This window comes from Cucurbita pepo, chromosome LG05 (assembly GCF_002806865.2).
Source record: "Cucurbita pepo subsp. pepo cultivar mu-cu-16 chromosome LG05, ASM280686v2, whole genome shotgun sequence".
Lineage (NCBI taxonomy): Eukaryota > Viridiplantae > Streptophyta > Magnoliopsida > Cucurbitales > Cucurbitaceae > Cucurbita > Cucurbita pepo.
The window spans coordinates 4,995,053-5,009,359 of record NC_036642.1 but is presented as its reverse complement, the minus strand read 5'-3'; the positions used below and the strand labels follow the sequence as shown (position 1 = coordinate 5,009,359).

General features: G+C 37.1%; 3 protein-coding genes across 4 annotated transcripts; 2 read left to right on the top strand and 1 right to left on the bottom strand.

Annotated features, from left to right (window-relative positions):
* The first annotated feature begins 557 nt into the window (after positions 1-557).
* Positions 558-8,196, top strand: LOC111796014 (OTU domain-containing protein DDB_G0284757-like). Of its 2 annotated transcripts, none has more exons than XM_023678693.1 (12): positions 558-639; positions 1,492-1,603; positions 1,743-2,077; positions 2,174-2,334; positions 2,935-3,008; positions 3,183-3,237; positions 3,474-3,548; positions 3,685-3,758; positions 3,866-3,914; positions 4,123-4,207; positions 6,994-7,050; positions 7,795-8,196. In XM_023678693.1, the coding sequence occupies exons 3-12, from the start codon at positions 1,759-1,761 to the stop codon at positions 7,857-7,859; spliced, it is 1,014 nt and encodes a 337-aa protein (XP_023534461.1). In that variant the 5' UTR covers positions 558-639; positions 1,492-1,603; positions 1,743-1,758; the 3' UTR covers positions 7,860-8,196. The 2 variants fall into 2 exon arrangements, with proteins under 2 accessions (XP_023534461.1, XP_023534462.1); XM_023678694.1 differs by lacking the exon at positions 558-639 and adding an exon at positions 652-723.
* A 752-nt stretch (positions 8,197-8,948) lies between these two features.
* Positions 8,949-9,473, bottom strand: LOC111795036 (transcription factor TCP7-like). The gene has a single exon (XM_023677261.1). The coding sequence runs from the start codon at positions 9,471-9,473 to the stop codon at positions 8,949-8,951; it is 525 nt and encodes a 174-aa protein (XP_023533029.1).
* Positions 9,474-10,758: 1,285 nt separating this feature from the next.
* LOC111795978 (ruBisCO large subunit-binding protein subunit alpha) lies at positions 10,759-14,289 on the top strand. Its single transcript, XM_023678644.1, has 8 exons — positions 10,759-10,950; positions 11,204-11,381; positions 11,549-11,670; positions 11,794-12,001; positions 12,106-12,251; positions 12,356-12,662; positions 12,900-13,351; positions 13,771-14,289. The coding sequence occupies exons 1-8, from the start codon at positions 10,897-10,899 to the stop codon at positions 14,053-14,055; spliced, it is 1,752 nt and encodes a 583-aa protein (XP_023534412.1). The 5' UTR covers positions 10,759-10,896; the 3' UTR covers positions 14,056-14,289.
* The last annotated feature ends 18 nt before the right edge of the window (positions 14,290-14,307 follow it).

Here is a 14,307-nt window from a genome sequence, read left to right as displayed (position 1 = left end):
TGGAAATGAGTGGTAAATTAAATGGCATGGGTATAGTCATAGGACATTATTATTGTTTATACAATTATTACCACCGTCCTTCCTTGTCGGTCTAAAAGCACAAACGCAACCTCTTTTTTACTAAGCCTACGCTCTTTCCACTGACTGGGCTTCTTCTTGCCTAGGCCCAACTCAAAATCTAATCCACCCACTCCTTAATTTAATAATATTATATATAACCACCAAAATAAACATAATATTATTTTCAACATAAGGTGAGTAATAAAATAATAGATATAGTTGACGTGTCATAATATAGTACAACTCGGTGGAAAATATAATTAGCTGGAAATTTGGAAAAAAAGGAAGTAAAAAATAAAGATGTTTGTCATGTTTTGTAATTAAAAGAAAAAAAGAAGAAAAAAGAAATAGTGAGGAAGGGCGAAGGATGTGAATGGTCGGTCTTTTCTTTTTTTCTTCTTTTGACCGCTAATGTTATCTACGTGGCATTTCGAACCCGTGTTCAACGTCGTGTATATATATATATATATTATATAAAATATTTATATGATTTATTTTTTTTGGATTCCACTTCGCGAAACACACTCTGTACAGCGATGGAACTTGGAGCATCTTTGTTCTATCTCGATCCAATCGAAGGTGAATGTGCAATGCTATCCGTTTTTCCCTAATTCATTATCTTCTACTTTCTTTTTCTGAATCTCATACTGTCTCCCGCGAATGGTAAGATTCTCTCTATTTTTCGCGGTTTCGCTTCGATTGCTCATATTGGAGCGTTTGGTTGCTAACAAAATGCGAGGATATCAGTTACTTCACTTGAGAAAGAATCATGTTCAAGACACTTTTAGCTTAAAATCAGAGCAACTCCGGAGCAATGATGGATTGTGGATAATTTTGTCCTGAACATGATACAGTGACTGTGTTACTTCTCTTTTCTTTTATCGTTTTTTTTATTTTATTTTCTTCTTGTTCCTTCTTGGTTATCAATTGCTTTGGCTACGTTTCCTCTAGATTCCTTTTTCTTCTTCCGTTAATTTCGTCTATTCTAATTTTAAGTGATGAACTTCTGTGAGTTTGAGCCTACTTTTCCAATTCTATCTGTTATTTCACAATGAATGAATGTGCTGGAGAATTTGTCTATTGTGGCTGCTGTAACTGTTTATGAGTCCTGTGAATATTTAAAATGTGTTGATTAGAGGATCGATGCAGATAATGTCACAACTCTCTCACGCCTTAATTATAATCTTCAAATCGTCGATTGTACGGAACCTATTTCTGAGCTCCTTATTGTGTTATCTAACTCACTCTCACCTCAATGTAGTAATTGAATTGCTCGTTACTTGGATTAGTTTTCTGCATATAAATGTTACATCTGTAACTGTGTTAGTAGATTGGGTTTTTAGTCGGTTTTTTNTTTTTTTTTTTTTTTTTTTTTTTTTTTTTTTTTTTTTTTGTTGTTGACATGAAATATTAACAAACGACTTTCTGCAGGTTGAAGGCCACGTTAAAATTTCTGCTCCAATAAACAGAAGGATGACTTTGTATTTCTCTGCTTTCTGTTAGACAAATCTCTATTTGCACTTCCGGGGGGTGCTCATTACAGGTACAACTCTAAGTTCTGAAATGTGGAAAATAGCATTCTTTGATTTATTGGAGGAAATTAGTGGGAAAAGGTATTTCTTATTTAATATTTTGTTTTTTTTTTGTGTGTGTGTGTAATTCAATGGTTCATTCTGATTTAGGAATTTTTATTTTGAGATGATTACTCACGAGCAAGATCCTGATGTTGTTCGATGGGGCCTTGAACTCTTTGATGGAGACCCATTTTCTAATTACGGATATTGTGGAAACGTTTCTCATAATGAGATACAATACTATCAAGGACAATGTTTTGATGTAGATAATTATGACAAGGCATGCAACATAGAAAGTAATGAGCTTATTGCTCAAACCCTCCAAGAACTCTCACAGCTTGCGATCACAGAGCCTGTATCCTTTGTTGAAGGGTTAGAAAATTTACAACTTTCCGCGTGTCCGCAAGATTGGCTTAGTCTATCCATAAACAGCTATAGTTCAGGTATGTGCCATCGAAATTAAAATTTTAGTAGAACATATTCGAGGTTATATGCCTGGCTTCTATTCTCTAATTTTAAAATTAGTATGTGTTTTTCAGAGCATAATAATGATCTGGAAGAGGAAGATGATAGTTCATGTACTATCCCTGACGAGACATCCTACAGTGGGGATGACTGGTCATATTCTTTAGAGCTGACTGATGAGTATGCCCTTGATGGAGAAGTGGGCAAAAGATTGAATCAGATGGTCTCAATTCCTGTAAGTTTCTCATGAATGAGAGCTCTTACTTAAGTGCTATGAGATGCCGTGCATATATCTTCAGCTGAGGGTGGTTGATTTCCCAGTTAATTGTATTTCTGGGAGGAACCTTCCTTGCATCGGTCAGATTATTAGAAATCTCTCCTGGTTCTCATGTTTATCTGTCGTAGTTTAGCCCTTCTGTTGAAATCTTTTTTTTATTTTTAATTTTAAATATATATATATATATATATTTTATTTTGTTTGCTTGTGAAAAAGTAATCTTGTCATCCTATTGTTAAGAGTTAATAAAAGCTAGGATGTAGATAAAAGTGTAGTTGAAGTACACACAATTTTTTTGTTTTATTTTCGTTCTTTCTTTCTTTTTAAAATTTGTACTTTTAAGGTTATGTTTTCTTCAATAGCTCTTTGGCCAAGGCTCTTAAACTATGGTGTTAGTGGAATTGAGAATTTGAAAGTGGCAATTGGAGATGATGCATGTACCTTCATGACAATTGGGATGGTTCATGTACTACTATGGCTTCTGGTTTTCTGACTACTTGCTAAAATGGTCCATGGAATATACTCAATGTTTTTAGTGCTTAATCTGAGTTTTTGTAGCACGTTCCAAGAATTAATGGAGAAATTCCTTCTGTTGATGAAGAAGCTTTAGATCATCAAAGGCTATTGGACAGGTGGTGTTTCTATGTTCGTCTGATGCCCCTTTTCCTGCCTGTCCCCAGCTCACTCTCACACATGCACGTCTCTAACTTCGGATAGTGACAGTTATTTGTTGTAGCTTAGCAAGAACATGACATGCTAATGTTTAGTGCTATAATGCTGAACTATTCTGCTCCTTCCCCCCTTAGACTGCAGCTATATGATTTGATCGAGATGAAAGTGCAAGGAGATGGTAACTGCCAGGTTATCTCTTCTTACTGTATCATCTTAAGTTTTGTCTGCTATGGTCTCGTTGGTGCAAACTTTTGTCTCATATTATAGTACTATGTGACCACTGTCATGATTTTAGATATCTTTAGTTTTATCTGTTACTTTAGTAATTTGAATTCCTGGTGCTAATAGTAATACCTATTAATTACTTTTGATGGCTCTATTTATTCTTTCTGGAACATGTATCCTTATTTAAATTTTGTTTCCAGTTTCGTGCCCTATCGGATCAAATTTATCGAACTCCTGAGCACCATAATTTTGTGAGGGAGCAAGTTGTTAATCAGGTTCTGACTTTTATATTTATATGGAGTATTTATATTTATACGTTGCTTCAGACTTTTATTTTTGTGCTATAATTTTATAGCTTTTATTTTTTTTTTAGTGTTGAAGTTTGTTATAATGAAATGTTTGAACTCTCAGCTAAAGTCATATCCAGAGATATACGAAGGATATGTTCCCATGGCCTACACTGACTATCTGGAGAAAATGTCGAAGTACTTATCTGATACATTTTGCGATATGTTTTTTCTCCTTGATTGTTTGACTGGTAGGATGTCTAACTGGACTCTTTGGTCTTGGGATTTCTTTTGGTTCTGCATAGGAGTGGAGAGTGGGGAGATCATGTCACTCTGCAGGCTGCTGCAGATACGGTATGTATGGGCAACAAGCTATTATTGTAGTATTAGTCGGCAACAACATTATAAATCATGATTCAGCCTTATATTGTATACATTCAGCAACTAAATGCATGCTAAGTAACGATTTTAGCATCTACTTGTAGGACGTGCAAGCCTTCTGCCAAGACGGCAATGTAAATAATTTGTCACAAATCCTAATATATGTTGTGCTGTGGTGCAGTATGGTGTTAAAATTTTCATGATTACATCATTCAAAGATACCTGCTACATCGAGATTCTTCCTAATATTGAAAGGTCCAAAAGAGGTACGTTCCACTTTCTATCGTTTTGACTTCCTAATATTTAATAATAAGTCATTGAGTATTTAACAAATGACATTTTCTGAGCATAGATTTTCCATGTGAACTCTCAACCTATACATGTGAAGATTATATGAAACACATAACTTTCAGTTGATTTTAGACCTGTAGTGGTCGGGAACTTAGAATATGCCATGTTAAAATGTTGACAGAAGATTAAATTTAGTGTAGCTATTTAAGTTAAGGTTTTGAGTTCAATGGTGATTTAATATGGCATTAGAGCAAGATGTCTTATGTTCAAAGCCGGTAATGCCATTTCCTCTCTAGTTGATATTGATAACTACTTGTCAAGTCTTGTGCAAATTTCAAGCCTACAAGAGAGGGAGAGTTTTAAAGCATTTATATTAGACTATATTTTCTTTAACTCATTAACTTAAGTTTTTGGGTTAAATGGTGTTTTAACCTATAATATTCTAGGTTAGTAGGTTGGTGGAACAAGGGGGTTTTTATTCACTTTCTTGAAACGTAGTATCAATGCCACTATGTCCAACCCTGGTGCTAGTATCCTAAATCTGTTGATCCCTTTGATGGAGGAAAGATCTTGTTCTTACAAAATGATAGGGATATCTTAACGGAAGTTTTTTTTTCTTTTATAATAAACAGTCGCAGAAACCAAAAGTGTGAAGCTTGTTGAAGCATGATGCATGTTAATAATGAAATGTACAAAAGACGTGGGAAACCCCATTAGCCTAAGGATTGTATAAAAACCTTCCAATTGCCAATAACTGGCATATATATAATAAATAAAGAAGAACTTGGAACAAACCAAAAGGAAAACTCCAAGAAGTGGAATAAAAAAGCAATAAGGTCTAGTGGTTGATCCTTTTTCCCTAGAGAGCTCTTCTAGTAACTCTCAGTCTGAATGAAAAGCACAGCACAAATATCGTCCAACACAGGTGCTTCAGCTTTCTTTTTAAACTTATTGGTGAGTCAAAGTTAGGAGGATACACGCTTTATTCTTCTAGAGAAGCAACTTGAGAACCAAAATTGTGGAGGATATTGTACTGAAGATAGCCCGTGAAAGGAGACTAAATGAAGAGTATAATCCTCATCATCACTGCTCTCTTGAAGAAGGCAGCACCAATTTGGAGAAAGTACTCTCAATTGGTTTCTCATCAGAAACTCATCATTAGCATTGATTCCTTTGAGGCAGGTAGCTCAAATGAGTATCTTGCAGTTCTTCAAAATTCTTAGACAAAGTTACGGTACTCTGCCATGTTTGAATGAGCAACAAACCGATGATTCAAGATTAGTTACTAAGTCTGACGCTGATGCAACTTACATCTCAAAAGGTTTTTTATGATTCATTACATTCCTCATTTAATTGTGTAAACTTATTCAGACAACTTCCCCATGTATATTGGACTTGAATAGAAAAGCTTGCCTCTGGGTTTCAGCTGGCTAGCAAGACTTCTCCTGGTTTCTATCCATTAATATCATGTTAAGGCATCGGCATTAAAGCTAATCACTGCCGCCGAGAGGTTTTTTAGCCTCCAGGAATCCGTGAACCACAAAATACCTCTATCTCAAAACAATAGTTTGGGTCCTCTCCTCCTATAAAAATGGGCATTTCCTCACGCTTATTGTTTATTGTTGTCACCAACTCCACCCATTCAGCTTCCCTCTTCACTCATCTGTATTCCTACTCCAGTCTTGTTGGCTTAATGTACGCTCTTGTATACCATTCGTTCAGAACATTTCCATAATACCGAGTCTGAATATTTCCTTTGGCGTTGGGGATGTGAAGGACTTTATTCATGTTCCTTTAGAATTCATCAGGTGCTTGGGTTCTCTATTAGCGACTCTGTTGGCTTATTTCTATCAATAGCTTAGCTTCTGGAAGCTAAGGCTTTCAATTCAGTATCCCCTCATTTACTTAGCTAACACTTTCACCTGAAAGGTTCTTTTAGACATCACCCTCATTCATGCATTCGTTCATTAATGACCTATTTGTGGAAGAAAGCTGAAATTTCACCCCTTCATCGTCTGAGCATGCTTCTCTCTTAACATAGTGCTGGGTGTAACATATACTTTCCATCGAAAACGAGCAACTTCAAATCACCCTCTAGTTCCCCCTGATAGGAATGCATGCACAGTTATATTAACAAGTACGAAATTTACCATTAGAACCTGAAGCCATTGATTGCTATATATACTTTAAAGTGGCTACGTATTGTTTGATCAGTAATGTGCAGCTACTACCGAGTGTTTAATTCCATTACCCCACATGAGCAATCAATCATGCTCAAATTCCTCTCAATCAGTTTTTTTTCCCCTTTCTTTTTCAAAACCCATTCAGCTACTTAGAAAAGTTATATGTTTTATTTTCATTGTTAAATGGCCTAAATGTTGAGTTTAAGAGTACTTTGTAGCTTTAAACTTAGCAATTGTGGAAATGTTGAGGGATATATGGATATGAAAAGACATGTAAATGTCGAATATAGACAAGTCATAATGATATGAACCAAGAGACATCGATCATACAATATGCTTCAATGAAGATGTGAAGAAAATATTGTTGAAATTATCAAAAGATATTTCAATTCATGCCACATTGAAGAAGAATGAAGTTTCATGTGATAAATTTTGGGTGAAATACAATATATTGAAGCATATTGTATGATCGATGTCTCTTGGTTCATATCACATAATGTTCAAGTTATCTTATTTTTCTCCTTCATGCTCTTTTATTATTATTGAAAAGATTTTCTAATTGGACTTTTGACTTGCAGTTATTTGCTTGAGCTTTTGGGCAGAAGTGCACTATAACTCAATATATCCTGAAGGAGGTGAGCTCTCACTATCTTTAGTTTGATAATTGACTATTTCATTTACTTCTTTGTCAACGGCAATGGGACTCTTAAATTGTTGGATCCTTCTGCACCTTTCATTGACCATATGATAATTAATCCGTCAAGTATTAGAGGTGTTTAGTCTTTATGTGAATTTCATCAGAACTGGTGGGCTTGATGAGATCTTTATGCCCCATCTTTCCTGAAGTATTGTCTTTCATTAGTTCTATGTTTATGCCTAATATCTTGCTCAGCACGATTGTATGATATTTCAAAGTCTTAAAGCGATTCTTGTGTGAATAAACTGACATTTGTCACGATTCAAGAAGGAACTCATTGGCTTGTGAAGAAGCCGGCAAGATGCGCTGCTTTAACATCTTCCAGCACATCTTACATAGTTATCCTCATAATCTTGTCAACTAAATGGTATCCTTATTAAAGATTACCTCGGAAAGGCACTTTTTCCATTTGACTTTGGGTGAAATGATCATTATCTAACGGTGGTTGATGAAGTTTTCACTGAAAACTAAAGTCCTTAATTTAGCATGAAAAACAAGCTTTATGATTCCTTAGTACTCTCCCCTTCCCCTCTCCTTGCCTCCCCTAGTATTCAGAAACAGCCAATCTACGAAGTTTTTAATGTTGCTGGTATTTGTTATCTGTATGGAAAATTGATTCCTTCTCGTGCACACTGTTTGTAAAGCCAATAGAACCTTTTGCATTATATTTGGTTTTCTCCAGATGTACCCATGTTTGAGACGAGGAACAATAGATGGTGGATGCTTCAAAACGAGCATCTGGAATGACGGAACAATTAGCAATTTTCAATATTGCTAATCACAGAAAGTTGTATGGATACATCAATCCTAATTGGATCCGTAAGAGTTCTGCATTTAATTGCTCTTACTCGCTAGGTTTCTTTCCCCTGTGGGAAAAATTATGTGAAATACAGAAATGCCGCCATGCTTTTTGATTAATGTGTGCATCTCTAACATTTGCCGGGAATATTTTGTTTTCCCCCTCATTTTTTTGGGGTTCTAGTAACTTCAATTGTAATCTCGCACTTTGTTTTCAAGTGCTTTGAGTAAATGCTAATTATGTTATGCTATTTTCTGCTTCCAATTTGCTCCAAGTTTCCGTTCATTATGTGTAGTGCAGGCTATTTCTCTGCCTCTCTTACCTACTCTCTTTGATGTTCCCATTCATTAAGTTTTCCTCTCCTCAAACTTCCTTTTAGACAACAAGAAGCTATTATTTGCACTCTTGTACAGCTCCCATGACAAGAATGGTCTCATTTTAGCCTCTCCTTCAGGTGTATGTGGGTCAATTTGACTCCGCAAAATAGGTCCCCATGTGATCCATTGGAAGAAACATATATAACATGTTAGGGTTTGTTTGAAAAATGGGTTTGTTTTCAAACTCATTTCAAGGGAGAAAAGGATAGCTTGTGGAAATTGACCATCTTAATGCATTATCTCTATCTTTAAAGAAGAAAATTCTAAACTATCATTGAGTCGTTATGGAAAAGGACACCATACCCAAAAATTGATCCAATAATTAGCGGAGTAGGATTGAAAATGGTCACTTTTGGTGATAAGATATCAGGTGATGTGTTGATCAGTGGTGATAATTTCTGAAACAAAGAATCAGGAGCTACAAAAGCCCTAGCATTATGACGGCCTATTACAAAACCAGAGGCGTCTGCCCATGAATTGAGCTCTTTTCCATTGATGACAAAGTAAGAACAAAACAACCATTCTTTTTTTTTCTTTCTTTCTTTTTATTGTTCTTCTTTTAATAGAAAATACTCTGTTCATACTTCATATTCATCAATGGTCCATTTAGAGATACCATTTATATAGATCACATTCCATAAACTGCCATTCATCTAAATCTCAGTCGTCGTCCTCGGCTTCTCTCTCGGAGTTTTCTGGTACTTCTTGAAGAGTGTTGAAATGACGAGCAAAAAGTTCCATCTCAAAATCCGAGACCAAGTCAAATTCATAATTTGGCAAAGGTACCTGCTCATCAACAGTTGGGAATGCATAGTTGTTTCCATCCAAAGTTTTTGCTGTAGTAGTAGTAGTAGTAGATGAAGATGGATCAGAAGGCTTGCAGCCATGTAACTCTGGAGCAGCAGAGGCAATATCTTTACCAGTTATAGCTATAATTGATGGCTCAGCCTTCTTCAACAGCCACTCTACAGTCTGCCCATCTGTTTTATTTCCAAGCTCGCGAGTTAGCTGAAATACCCGAGCTGCACACAATGGTGGAAGGCGGATACGTCGATCGCGCCCCTGAACCTTGGCATGGCGATCTTTCAGAGCTTTGGAAGGGATGGGCTTAGACTCTGAGGCATTTGGTACACTTCTTGGGGAGTTAGATGTAGCCTTCTTGACTCTCATGTTTTTTGAACCCATGAATCCTTTTAGAGAAGTTTTCCCAAACACATGAGGATTCAATGTAATGTCCTTTTAGGGTTTATATAAATCTCCGTTGTGTGCGCACGCACGTGCAAACGTTTGCGTTACCAAAAGCTTATAACGGTGTCATTAGTTGTGTTATAACTTAGAAAATCAGGTGTTTTTGTGCAAATTTTTGGACTTTCCTTTTCAGAGATTTCAATTTCGATTAATGTATTATAAGAATTGAATTTCTTCTTGGCTTAGTAATGCCATTGTAGCAGTACATATCTGCATAATAACCCCAAGTTTTTTTTCTCAGGATTGAAAGTTGTATTGGTGTTAATACAAATTGATTAAATGATAGAAATGTAATTAATTAATTAAGGGAAATTGATTTGGTTGAAAGTACTTTGTTAGGCAGGTTGGTGATAGTAATGTTCTTACCAAAACTGGGTGGCAAGAAATGGAATGTGTGAGTTGTGCTGTGAAGGCTCTTTCTTGGCTCAAATCTACTCTCCAATATCAATCATTCACATGAAGAGTCAATTAGGGTTGTTTTGACTTGGAAACGGATGATTCAAATTTGGTATTTTATATAGCTTTATATATATATGTCAACCTACGTTTGGATTCTTCTCTTGTAAGTTTTTGTTCTAATCTTTTTAAACTGCTATACGATTTTAACAAACTTCAATTTATGCTTAGCTGAGTGGTTAATACATCCACTCGTTTTCTCGAGGTCCGAAGCTCATATTCTATATTCTGGTTTTTTTTAATCGAGGTTTGGCTTGCATCACTCCAATAATTGGCGGGGAGTGAAGCTGCGAGTCTACCCTTCTCGAGCCTACTTAAATACAAGATTGAAATGAGATTTTTACTTTTCAGTATAAGTATGTTAAACAGATAACGGACCTGAAAATAATCTATCAAACTCAAACAACTCTATTGCAAAAGACGATAGAAGTTCGGAGTGATCCATTAGTTGAAATGACAAGGTAGTTGAAGGTAAGTTCAGTCTTATTATTTATTTTTTTTTTCATTTATTTGATTTTGAATAATTGAGGATTGGACTTATTGTTTTGGGCTGAAATGGATTTCGTGGAAGGGAGCCAAAGGCCCAATAGGCCCAATAGGCCCATGTTTGTTAAATAAGGTGCAGGTTAGCAATACGAAAGCCTTGAAAGCTTAAATAGCGCCATGAGTGCGCACTGTACGGAACATTTCTTGTTAAAATCACATTTGGGCCGTATCGTAACAAAACTAATCCTGGAATAGCCTCAACGGTTCTGGAAGAAGAAGAATCTTCTGGAACGTCCAACCCAACAATAAAATCAAACCCTAAATTCATTCATTACGTTCATCCTTTTGCTTACACACCTTATCCCAAAACCCAGCCAGCTCTACCGGAACTAAAACCTCCGAGCTTTGCTACCGGAAAATGGCGTCTGCGAATGCAATTTCTTCCGCATCCATTCTTTGTTCTTCCCAGAAGGTACTGCTTCCACTTCTTTTCTCATTTCTTCCTCGGACTCTGGACTCTAGAGCAATAGCTCTCATTACTCCGTATTCTAAATAGTTTGTAGCTTTCGTTCATTTTTCTACGTACCTGGCATTCTAGCTAGAAGTTTTGTGTAATTAGCTATGATAGATGAGCTGAGGGTGGGTTCTTTAATCTTTTAAAATGTGGGGAGTGGGAGGACTGTGCCATTTCCGGTAGCTTACGCTGCATTTGTCTAATGATGCAGAGCTTGAGGAAGGTGAATCAACCGCAGAGTAACAGGGTGAATTACAGACAAGCGGGTAGCAGATTTGTTGTGAGAGCTACTGCAAAGGATATAGCGTTCGACCAGAGTTCTAGGACTGCACTTCAGTCTGGGATTGATAAGCTTGCCAATGCAGTCGGTCTGACTCTTGGACCCAGGGGTAACTTTCTGGTTCTTTTGATTTATGAATTAGTTAGCATTGAATTTCTTTACTGTGCTCCTCGTTATCCCGCCTTGCGTAGATATTTCCGCTGTTGAAATCTATACAAGACACTGTTCAATTTGGTTCATAACATAATGAAAAACTTGCGACCTTTGTATTTGAAGGGAGGAATGTTGTGCTGGATGAGTTCGGCAGTCCCAAAGTAGTAAATGATGGTGTGACTATTGCTCGTGCAATTGAGTTGCCTGATCCCATGGAGAATGCTGGTGCAGCTCTAATTAGGGAGGTTGGTCTTTTGTACCCTGGACCTTTTTATATACTAATGCCATATATATTTGATCTGTTATGATGCAAAAGCTTCTCATCTATCGGCCATTGAACATTAACAAGCATTCTATCTGTCATGAAGGTCGCAAGTAAAACTAATGACTCTGCTGGTGATGGGACAACGACTGCCTCAGTCCTGGCGAGGGAGATTATCAAACTAGGCCTTCTGAATGTTACTTCCGGAGCAAATCCAGTATCACTGAAGAGAGGAATTGACAAGACAGTGCAAGGATTGATTGAAGAGCTTGAGAAGAAGGCTAGGGCTATTGAAGGCAGAGATGATATCAAAGGTATTGCTTTCCATTTCCCGAATGGCCTTAGTGTGGAACTTCTTATTTCTGACCATTTTTTTTTCACTAATTGATGATCTGCGTTTTGTTTTAATTCTGTGTAGCCGTTGCCTCTATCTCTGCTGGAAATGACGAGCTGATAGGGTCCATGATCGCTGATGCCATTGAAAAAGTGGGGCCCGATGGTGTCTTGTCCATTGAGTCATCATCTTCCTTTGAGACCACTGTGGAAGTTGAAGAAGGGATGGCGGTGTGTAGTTTTTTCTGTTTAGTAAATTATATTTTTTGATCCAATTTTTAGTCATATACATGTTTTAACTCTATTCTGTCTTCATTTTGTTTTTTGCTTTGCAGATTGATAGAGGCTACATTTCTCCTCAGTTTGTCACAAACCCTGAGAAGTTAATTGCTGAATTTGAGAATGCACGAGTGTTAATTACAGATCAGAAAATTTCTGCAATAAAGGATATAATCCCTATATTGGAGAAAACCACGCAATTGAGAGCTCCTTTGCTCATTATTGCAGAGGATATTACTGGTGAAGCTTTGGCTACACTTGTTGTGAACAAGTTGCGGGGTATTCTAAATGTTGCTGCCATTAAAGCTCCAGGATTTGGGGAAAGGAGAAAGGCTATGCTCCAAGACATTGCCATTTTGACAGGTAATCTCAAGTCTTAAAGTTATAGTGGGCAACTACATGTTTCATCTGTTTAAATGCTAACACATTTGAGATCTCTTGTTGGATTTACTTGTTCAGTTGATGGCATAATTGTTTCTTTATTCTCTGTATTCGTGAATTCGCTATCTCAACCAAGCATGTGAAGTTGCATTGTTTAAATCAAAAGTTCATATTAGGGAAGTTATTTATAAATCTTACGTGCTTTCATGTTGATTTCAGGTGCTGAATTTCAAGCCAGTGATCTTGGATTGCTTGTAGAAAATACTACAATTGAACAGCTTGGTTTGGCCCGAAAAGTGACCATCTCGAAGGACACTACCACCATCATTGCTGATGCTGCTTCAAAAGATGAGCTACAAGCAAGGATTGCACAGCTAAAGAAGGAATTGGCTGAGACGGATTCTGTTTATGACACTGAGAAACTGGCTGAAAGAATTGCCAAATTATCTGGTGGTGTTGCCGTCATTAAGGTTGGAGCTGCGACAGAGACTGAACTTGAGGACCGGAAGCTCCGTATTGAGGATGCAAAGAATGCAACTTTTGCTGCCATAGAGGAAGGGATTGTACCTGGTGGTGGTACTGCACTGGTTCATCTCTCTACTCTTGTCCCTGCAATCAAGGACAAGCTTGAAGATGCGGAAGAGAAGCTAGGTGCTGATATTATCCAAAAGGTATTAGAATTTGAGGCTTCTATTTGATAATCACTTGGTTTTTGAAAACTAACCTTATAAAAACCATTTAAACCTAGTAGTTTCTTTGTTTTGTCTTTGTGATCTACTTTCTTAAGGCAAGTTTTGAGGACAAAAATCTGTTGAGAGTGATGAAAAACATGCTTAGTAATTGGGAGTTGGTTATAGGTTTTATGAACAGAAAATTAAAAACCCTGAACTTTCTAGTTGTGTCCAGAAGATCATCCCAACCAGTGGTGTAGGTAATTTGGTCACTTAATGGAGATGATTGGTTGGGTTGTGTTGTGCCTTCATTGTAATCATATCTAAGCATTCCACTTGCTTTTAAGGAATTCCTGGAAGTGCTACTTGGTTCTGGCGTGTTTGGCATTTTGTTGTAAACTAGTATTTTTTGTACGCAGGCGCTGGTAGCACCGGCATCCTTAATTGCCCAAAACGCTGGAGTTGAAGGGGAAGTAGTGGTGGAGAAGATCAAGTCGAGTGAATGGGAAATTGGGTATAACGCAATGACAGACAAGTACGAGAATCTGGTAGAGGCCGGTGTGATTGACCCAGCCAAGGTGACAAGATGTGCATTGCAGAATGCGGCTTCAGTTGCTGGCATGGTCCTAACCACACAGGCCATTGTAGTTGAAAAGCCCAAGCCCAAGGCACCCATCGCTGCACCACAAGGCCTTACCGTTTAAAATTCCTGAGAATCATCATCATCTTCATTTGTAGGACAGACACCAGATATGATGAGTAGCTTCTGGCGGCGCGTGTTCATTGGAAACGGCGAGACAATAAGAGAAGATGGAACTCTGTATGTGAATGCGCTTTTTTTGAACGGTTCTGGAAACTTGCATTAGATATTGTAAGATCACTGAAATCAATTTCATCAAGTTTGTGTTTTTTCATTGGAAAGAAATAATTTTGATGAATCGGCTGTGTGCATTTTA